The 9,170-nt window shown below is 48.8% G+C and overlaps 1 protein-coding gene across 1 annotated transcript in view; it reads right to left on the bottom strand.

Annotated features, from left to right (window-relative positions):
• Nucleotides 1-9,170, bottom strand: part of LOC128358952 (metabotropic glutamate receptor 8-like) — a 120,315-nt gene that overhangs the window by 10,005 nt on the left and 101,140 nt on the right. Inside the window, exon 6 of the mRNA XM_053319357.1 lies at nt 2,144-2,344. Coding sequence (XP_053175332.1) covers nt 2,144-2,344 — 201 coding nt within the window. The remainder of the gene's footprint in view (nt 1-2,143; nt 2,345-9,170) is intronic.

Below are 9,170 nucleotides of genomic sequence, written 5' to 3'. Positions count from 1 at the left end.
AAGGAAGGAAGGATGGATGGAAGGATGAAAGAATGATGGAAGGGAGGAAGAAGGAAGCATGGAAGGATGGAAGGAAGGGAGGAAGGAAGGAAGGAAGGAAGGGAGGAAAGGAGAGGAAGGAAGGAAGGAAGGAAAGAAGGACAGACGAAGGGAGGAAGGAAAGGAAGGAAGGAAGGAAGGATGGATGGAAGGATGAAAGAATGATGGAAGGGAGGAAGAAGGAAGCATGGAAGGATGGAAGGAAGGGAGGAAGGAAGGAAGGAAGGAGGGAAGGAAAGGAGGGATGGAAGGAGGGAAGGATGGAAGGAAGGAAGGAAAGAAAGAAGAGTGGAAGGAAGGAAGGAAGGATGGAAGGATGGAAGGAAGGAAGGAAGGATGGATGGAAGGATGGAAGGAAGAAAGGAAGAATGTAAGGGAGGAAGAAGGAAGGATAGGAGAAAGCAAGGGAGGAAGGAAAGGAAGGATGGAAGGAGAGAAGGAAAGGAAGGATGGAAGGAGAGAAGGAAGGAAGGAAGGAAGGAGGGAAGGGAAGGAAAGGATGGAAGGAGAGAAGGAAGGAAAGAATGAAGGAAGGAAGGAAGGACTGAAGGAAGAAAAGAAGGAATGAAGGAGAGAAGAAAGGAAAGAAGGAGGGAAGATGAAGAGGAAGACGATAAGAAGCGCGGGGTTAATGAGGGAGCGATGAGTCGTCGTCGTTGCCGTGGTGATGAAACAGCAGCATCGACCAAGAAGAAGATGAAGGAAGGGAGGAAAGGAGAGGAAGGAAGGAAAGAAAGACAGACGAAGGGAGGAAGGAAAGGAAGGAAGGAAGGATGGATGGGAGGAAGAAGGAAGGATAGGAGGAAGCAAGGGAGGAAGGAAAGGAAGGCTGGAAGGAGAGAAGGAAAAGAAGGATGGAAGGAGAGAAGGAAGGAAGGAAGGAGGGAAGGAAAGGAAGGATAGGAGGAAAGGAGAGGAAGGAAAGAAGGAAGGAAGGCAGGAAGGAAGGATGGATGGAAGGATGAAAGGGAGGAAGAAGAAAGGTAAGATGGAAGGATGGAAGGATGGAAGGAAGGATGTAAGGGAGGAAGAAGGAAGGATAGGAGGAAACAAGGGAGGAAGGAGAGGAAGGATGGAAGGAGAGAAAGAAGGAAGGAAGGAAGGAAGAAAGGAGGGAAGGAAAGGAAGGATGGAAGGAAGGAAGGAAGGAAGGAAAAGAAAGAAGAGTGGAAGGAACGAAGGGATGAAGGAAGAAAAGAAGGAAGGAAGGAAGGAAGGAGACGATAAGGAGCGTGGGGTTAATGAGGGAACGATGAGTCGTCGTCGTCGTTGCCGTGGTGATGACACAGCAGCGTCGACCAAGAAGAAGATGATCTCTATCTTCTTCTTCTTCTTCTTCTGCAGTTTCCACTTCCTGCTTCTTTTTAATCTATTCTAGCCGAGTTTTATAACTTTTAATAAACTTTTTCTGTCATTCTGTTTTATTTTAGATTTATATTATAGATCCTAAATCTTTTTTTTTCTTTTATTACATCTTCATCGTTCTTCTTCCTCTCGCCTGCTTCGGTCTCAGACTCCGTCCACGCTGGTTTATTATCAGCTGGTCGATCAGCTGTGAAGCGTCTGGAAGACATTAACCTGCTGCTTCTTTAATGTGTGTGTGTGTGTGTGTGTGTGTGTGTGTGTGTGTGTGTGTGTGTGTGTGTGTGTGTGTGTGTGTGTGTGTGTAGGGGGCTTCAGCTGCACCCCCCCCCCTTCCCATCATCTTTCTTCAACGCAGGGTCTGAACTTCTCTCTCTCTCTCTATGTCTCTCTGTCTCTCTCTCTCTCTCTCTCTATGTCTCTCTCTCTCTCTCTCTCTCTGTCTCTCCCTCTCTCTCTCTATGTCTCTCTGTCTCTCTCTCTCTCTCTATGTCTCTCTCTCTCTCTCTCTCTGTCTCTCTCTCTGTCTCTCTCTCTCTCTGTCTCTCTCCCTCTCCCTCTCACTCTCTCTGTCTCTCTCTCTCTCTCTCTCTCTCTCTCTCTCTCTCTCTCTCTCTCTCTCGTTTCCACACTCCACACGTGGAGTTGAGTGATGCTGAGGATGATGAAGATGCTGAGGATGATGAAGATGCTGAGGATGATGAAGATGAAGACACCAAGCAGCAGCAGCAGCAGGTCTTACCGTTGAAGCTGACGGCTCGGATGTGGGCCAGCAGCTCCTTGCCGTCGATGTTGGCCATGCGGGGGCAGAGACCCGGGACCCCCGAGCAGAGCTGGCGGTGCATGTGGTGCAGAGCGTGAGCCATGGCGTACACGGCGTCCATCACAAACTGCACCTTCCCCTCCTGCTCGTACGAAGAGTCGCGGCTCACCTTCTCCAGACCTGCAACAGGAAACCAGAGAGAGAGAGCAAAGTCAAGGAAGGAAGGAAAGATGGAAGGATGAAAGGGAGGAAGAAGGACCAGACCTGCAACAGGAAACCAGAGCGAGGAGAGATCAATCATCAATCACCAGACAGAACAAATAGTGAATTAAAGAGGAAGGAAGGAAAGAAGGAAGGGAGGAGGAAGGAAGGAAGGAAAGAAGGAAGGAAAGGAGGAAGGAAAGAAGGAAAAGATGAAGGAAAGATGGAAGGAAGGAAGGATGGAAAGGAAAGAAGGAAAGAAGGAAGAAGGAAGGAACAGACGGGGTCAATTTGGAAGGAAGGAAGGATCCCCCCTTTCTCTTTACTTCCTCTGTCCTTCTTTCCTTCCTTCCTTCCTTCCTTCCTTTTCCTTCCTTCTTTTCTTCCTCCTTTCCTCCCTTCTTTCCTTGACTTGAGGAGTAATTATCGTTTTTAGAGTTGTGGTGCTCTCCAGAAGGCGGGAAGAGGAGAGGAAAGAGGGGGAAGAGGAGAGGAAAGAGGGGGAAGAGGAGAGGAAAGAGAGGGAAGAGGAGAGGAAAGAGGGGGAAGAGGAGAGGAAAGAGAGGGAAGAGGAGAGGAAAGAGAGGGAAGAGGAGAGGAAAGAGAGGGAAGAGGAGAGGAAAGAGAGGGAAGAAGAGAGGAAAGAGAGGGAAGAGGAGAGTGAAAGAGAGGGAAGAAGAGAGGGAAGAGAGGGAAGAGGAGAGTGAAAGAGAGGGAAGAGGAGAGGAAAGAGAGGGAAGAGGAGAGGAAAGAGAGGGAAGAAGAGAGGAAAGAGAGGGAAGAGGAGAGTGAAAGAGAGGGAAGAAGAGAGGGAAGAGAGGGAAGAGGAGAGTGAAAGAGAGGGAAGAGGAGAGGAAAGAGGGGGAAGAGGAGAGGAAAGAGAGGGAAGAAGAGAGGAAAGAGAGGGAAGAGGAGAGTGAAAGAGAGGGAAGAAGAGAGGGAAGAGAGGGAAGAGGAGAGTGAAAGAGAGGGAAGAGGAGAGGAAAGAGAGGGAAGAGGAGAGGGAAGAGAGGGAAGAAGAGAGGGAAGAAGAGAGGGAAGAGAGGGAAGAGGAGACTAACTGTCGGACTGGACCCTCCATCAACAGACGAGACTCGTCTGAATTAATAGGAGCTTAGAAATGAAATCCAATTTAATTTTAATGGCAGGCGGGCGGAGGGAGATCTGTCCGAGGGGAGACGTTTGCTCCGGCAGTAAAGACTGATTACACGTCTGCACGGCCGTAATGAACGAGCCCCGAGCGTCAAGCAGCCGAGGCAGAGAGGAGACGTACAGCCGGGCCGCTGGAGATGAGGAGTGTCTGAGAGCTCCTCAATATTTAAAGAATACACATGTTCCAAGCTTTAAATTCCAACTGTGCCTGAATGCAGCGTCTGCCTCTGACACGGGGGAAGACTGGTGTTCACTAGAAAACTGCATTCCTTCTGTCCTTCCTTCCTTCCTTCCATCTGTCCTTCCTTCCTTCCTTCTGTCCTTCCTCCCTTTCTTTCTTCCTTCTGTCCTTCCTTCCTTCCATCTGTCCTTCCTCCCTTTCTTTCTTCCTTCCATCTATCCTTCCTCCCCTTCTTTCTTCTTTCTGTCCTTCCTTTTCTCCTTTCTTTCTTTCTTCCTTCTGTCCTTCCTTCCATCTGTCCTTCCTCCCTTTCTTTCTTCCTTCTCTCCTTCCTCCCTTTCTTTCTTCCTTCTGTCCTTCCTTTTCTCCTTCCTTCCTTTCTTCCTTCCATCTGTCCTTCCTCCCTTTCTTTCTTCCATCTGTCCTTCCTTCCTTTCTTTCTTCCTTCCATCTGTCCTTCCTTTCTTCCTTCTGTCCTTCCTTCCTTCCTTCTGTCCTTCTTTCTTCCTTCTGTCCTTCTCTCCTTCCATCTGTCCTTCATCCCTTTCTTTCTTCCTTCTCTCCTTCCTCCCTTTCTTTCTTCCTTCTGTCCTTCCTTCCTTCCATCTGTCCTTCATCCCTTTCTTTCTTCCTTCTGTCCTTCCTTCCTTCCTTCTGTCCTTCCTTCCTTTCTTCCTTCCTTCCTCCCTTTCTTCCTTCCTTGATGAGTGTCTGAGAGCTCCTCAATATTTAAAGAATACACATGTTCGAAACTTTAAATTCCAACTGTGCCTGAATGCAGCGTCTGCCTCTGACACGGGGAAGACTGGTGTTCACTAGAAAACTGCATTCCTTCTGTCCTTCCTTCCTTCCTTGCTCCCTTTCTTTCTTCCTTCTGTCCTTCCTTCCTTTCTTTCTTCCTTCTGTCCTTCCTTCCTTCCTTCCTTCTGTCCTTCCTTCCTTCCATCTGTCCTTCCTTCCTTCCTTCTGTCCTTCCTTCCTTCCTTCTCTCCTTCCTCCCTTCCGTCCTTCCTTCTGTCCTTCCTTCCTCCCCTTCCTTCCTTCCCTCTGTCCTGATTACACGTCTGCACGGCCGTAATGAACGAGCCCCGAGCGTCAAGCAGCCGAGGCAGAGAGGAGACGTACAGCCGGGCCGCTGGAGATGATGAGTGTCTGAGAGCTCCTCAATATTTAAAGAATACACATGTTCGAAGCTTTAAATTCCAACTGTGCCTGAATGCAGCGTCTGCCTCTGACACGGGGAAGACTGGTGTTCACTAGAAAACTGCATTCCTTCTGTCCTTCCTTCCTTCCTTCCATCTGTCCTTCTTCCCTTCTATCCTTCCTTCCTTCCATTCTGTCCTTCCTCCCTTCCTTCCTTCTGTCCTTCCTTCCTTCCTTCCTTCTGTCCTTCCTTCCTCCCTTTCTTTCTTCCTTCTGTCCTTCCAGCAGCGTCTGCCTCTGACACGGGGAAGACTACTGCTCAGCACAAAAACTACATTCCTTCTGTCCTTCCTTCCTTCCATCTGTCCTTCCTCCCTTTCTTTCTTCCTTCTGTCCTTCCTTCCTTCCTCCCTTCCTTTCTTCCTTCTGTCCTTCCTCCTGTCCTTTCTTCCTGCCTTCCTTCCATCTGTCCTTCCTCCCTTGCTTTCTTCCTTCTCTCCTTCCTTCTGTCCTTCCTTCCTTTCTTTCTTCGTTCCTTCCTTCTCTCCTTCCTTCCTTCCTTCTCTCCTTCCTTCTGTCCTTCCTTCCTTCCTTCTATCCTTCCCTCTGTCCTGATTACACGTCTGCACGGCCGTAATGAATGAGCCCCGAGCGTCAAGCAGCCGAGGCAGAGAGGAGACGTACAGCCGGGCCGCTGGAGATGATGAGTGTCTGAGAGCTCCTCAATATTTAAAGAATACACATGTTCGAAGCTTTAAATTCCAACTGTGCCTGAATGCAGCGTCTGCCTCTGACACGGGGGAAGACTGGTGTTCACTAGAAAACTGCATTCCTTCTGTCCTTCCTTCCTTCCTTCCATCTGTCCTTCCTTCCTTCCTTCTGTCCTTCCTCCCTTTCTTTCTTCCTTCTGTCCTTCCTTCCTTCCATCTGTCCTTCCTCCCTTTCTTTCTTCCTTCCATCTATCCTTCCTCCCCTTCTTTCTTCTTTCTGTCCTTCCTTTTCTCCTTTCTTTCTTTCTTCCTTCTGTCCTTCCTTCCATCTGTCCTTCCTCCCTTTCTTTCTTCCTTCTCTCCTTCCTCCCTTTCTTTCTTCCTTCTGTCCTTCCTTTTCTCCTTCCTTCCTTTCTTCCTTCCATCTGTCCTTCCTCCCTTTCTTTCTTCCATCTGTCCTTCCTTCCTTTCTTTCTTCCTTCCATCTGTCCTTCCTTTCTTCCTTCTGTCCTTCCTTCCTTCCTTCTGTCCTTCTTTCTTCCTTCTGTCCTTCTCTCCTTCCATCTGTCCTTCATCCCTTTCTTTCTTCCTTCTCTCCTTCCTCCCTTTCTTTCTTCCTTCTGTCCTTCCTTCCTTCCATCTGTCCTTCATCCCTTTCTTTCTTCCTTCTGTCCTTCCTTCCTTCCTTCTGTCCTTCCTTCCTTTCTTCCTTCCTTCCTCCCTTTCTTCCTTCCTTGATGAGTGTCTGAGAGCTCCTCAATATTTAAAGAATACACATGTTCGAAACTTTAAATTCCAACTGTGCCTGAATGCAGCGTCTGCCTCTGACACGGGGAAGACTGGTGTTCACTAGAAAACTGCATTCCTTCTGTCCTTCCTTCCTTCCTTGCTCCCTTTCTTTCTTCCTTCTGTCCTTCCTTCCTTTCTTTCTTCCTTCTGTCCTTCCTTCCTTCCTTCCTTCTGTCCTTCCTTCCTTCCATCTGTCCTTCCTTCCTTCCTTCTGTCCTTCCTTCCTTCCTTCTCTCCTTCCTCCCTTCCGTCCTTCCTTCTGTCCTTCCTTCCTCCCCTTCCTTCCTTCCCTCTGTCCTGATTACACGTCTGCACGGCCGTAATGAACGAGCCCCGAGCGTCAAGCAGCCGAGGCAGAGAGGAGACGTACAGCCGGGCCGCTGGAGATGATGAGTGTCTGAGAGCTCCTCAATATTTAAAGAATACACATGTTCGAAGCTTTAAATTCCAACTGTGCCTGAATGCAGCGTCTGCCTCTGACACGGGGAAGACTGGTGTTCACTAGAAAACTGCATTCCTTCTGTCCTTCCTTCCTTCCTTCCATCTGTCCTTCTTCCCTTCTATCCTTCCTTCCTTCCATTCTGTCCTTCCTCCCTTCCTTCCTTCTGTCCTTCCTTCCTTCCTTCCTTCTGTCCTTCCTTCCTCCCTTTCTTTCTTCCTTCTGTCCTTCCAGCAGCGTCTGCCTCTGACACGGGGAAGACTACTGCTCAGCACAAAAACTACATTCCTTCTGTCCTTCCTTCCTTCCATCTGTCCTTCCTCCCTTTCTTTCTTCCTTCTGTCCTTCCTTCCTTCCTCCCTTCCTTTCTTCCTTCTGTCCTTCCTCCTGTCCTTTCTTCCTGCCTTCCTTCCATCTGTCCTTCCTCCCTTGCTTTCTTCCTTCTCTCCTTCCTTCTGTCCTTCCTTCCTTTCTTTCTTCGTTCCTTCCTTCTCTCCTTCCTTCCTTCCTTCTCTCCTTCCTTCTGTCCTTCCTTCCTTCCTTCTATCCTTCCCTCTGTCCTGATTACACGTCTGCACGGCCGTAATGAATGAGCCCCGAGCGTCAAGCAGCCGAGGCAGAGAGGAGACGTACAGCCGGGCCGCTGGAGATGATGAGTGGCTGAGAGCTCCTCAATATTTAAAGAATACACATGTTCGAAGCTTTAAATTCCAACTGTGCCTGAATGCAGCGTCTGCCTCTGACACGGGGAAGACTGGTGTTCACTAGAAAACTGCATTCCTTCCTTCCTTCCTTCCTTCCATCTGTCCTTCCTTCCTTCCTTCTGTCCTTCCTCCCTTTCTTTCTTCCTTCTGTCCTTCCTTCCTTCCATCTGTCCTTCCTCCCTTTCTTTCTTCCTTCCATCTATCCTTCCTCCCCTTCTTTCTTCTTTCTGTCCTTCCTTTTCTCCTTTCTTTCTTTCTTCCTTCTGTCCTTCCTTCCATCTGTCCTTCCTCCCTTTCTTTCTTCCTTCTCTCCTTCCTCCCTTTCTTTCTTCCTTCTGTCCTTCCTTTTCTCCTTCCTTCCTTTCTTCCTTCCATCTGTCCTTCCTCCCTTTCTTTCTTCCATCTGTCCTTCCTTCCTTTCTTTCTTCCTTCCATCTGTCCTTCCTTTCTTCCTTCTGTCCTTCCTTCCTTCCTTCTGTCCTTCTTTCTTCCTTCTGTCCTTCTCTCCTTCCATCTGTCCTTCATCCCTTTCTTTCTTCCTTCTCTCCTTCCTCCCTTTCTTTCTTCCTTCTGTCCTTCCTTCCTTCCATCTGTCCTTCATCCCTTTCTTTCTTCCTTCTGTCCTTCCTTCCTTCCTTCTGTCCTTCCTTCCTTTCTTCCTTCCTTCCTCCCTTTCTTCCTTCCTTGATGAGTGTCTGAGAGCTCCTCAATATTTAAAGAATACACATGTTCGAAACTTTAAATTCCAACTGTGCCTGAATGCAGCGTCTGCCTCTGACACGGGGAAGACTGGTGTTCACTAGAAAACTGCATTCCTTCTGTCCTTCCTTCCTTCCTTCCTTCTGTCCTTCCTTCCTTCCTTCTGTCCTTCCTTCTGTCCTTCCTTTCTTCCTTCTGTCCTTCTTCCCTTTCTTTCTTCCTTCCATCTGTCCTTCCTCCCTTTCTTTCTTCCTTCCATCTATCCTTCCTTTCTTCCTTCTGTCCTTCCTTCCTTCCGTCTGTCCTTCCTCCCTCCCCTTCTTCCTTCCTTCTGTCCTTCCTCCCTTTCTTTCTTCCTTCTGTCTTTACTTCCTTCCTTCCTCCCTTCCTTCCTTCCTTCCTTCCTTCCTTCTGTCCTTCCTTCCTTCCTTCCTTTCTTCCTTCTCTCCTTCCTTCTGTCCTTCCTTCCTTCCTTCTATCCTTCCCTCTGTCCTGATTACACGTCTGCACGGCCGTAATGAATGAGCCCGGAGCGTCAAGCAGCCGAGGCAGAGAGGAGACGTACAGCCGGGCCGCTGGAGATGATGAGTGTCTGAGAGCTCCTCAATATTTAAAGAATACACATGTTCGAAGCTTTAAATTCCAACTGTGCCTGAACGCAGCGTCTGCCTCTGACACGGGGAAGACTGGTGTTCACTAGAAAACTGCATTCCTTCTGTCCTTCCTTCCTTCCTTCCATCTGTCCTTCCTCCCTTTCTTTCTTCCTTGTCCTTCCTCCCTTTATTTCTTTCTTCCTTCTATCCTTCCTTCCTTCTGTCCTTCCTTCCTTCCTCCCTTCCCTCCTTCCTTCTGTCCTTCTGTCCTTCCTTCCTTCCTTCCTTCTGTCCTTCCAGCAGCGTCTGCCTCTGACACGTCTGCTCGGCACAAAAACCACATTCCATCTGTCCTTCCTTCCTTCCTTGCTCCCTTTCTTTCTTCCTTCTGTCCT

This window comes from Scomber japonicus, chromosome 5 (genome assembly GCF_027409825.1).
Source record: "Scomber japonicus isolate fScoJap1 chromosome 5, fScoJap1.pri, whole genome shotgun sequence".
NCBI lineage: Eukaryota > Metazoa > Chordata > Actinopteri > Scombriformes > Scombridae > Scomber > Scomber japonicus.
Note: the sequence above shows the minus strand (reverse complement) of the source record. Positions and strands in the feature narration are given on the sequence as shown.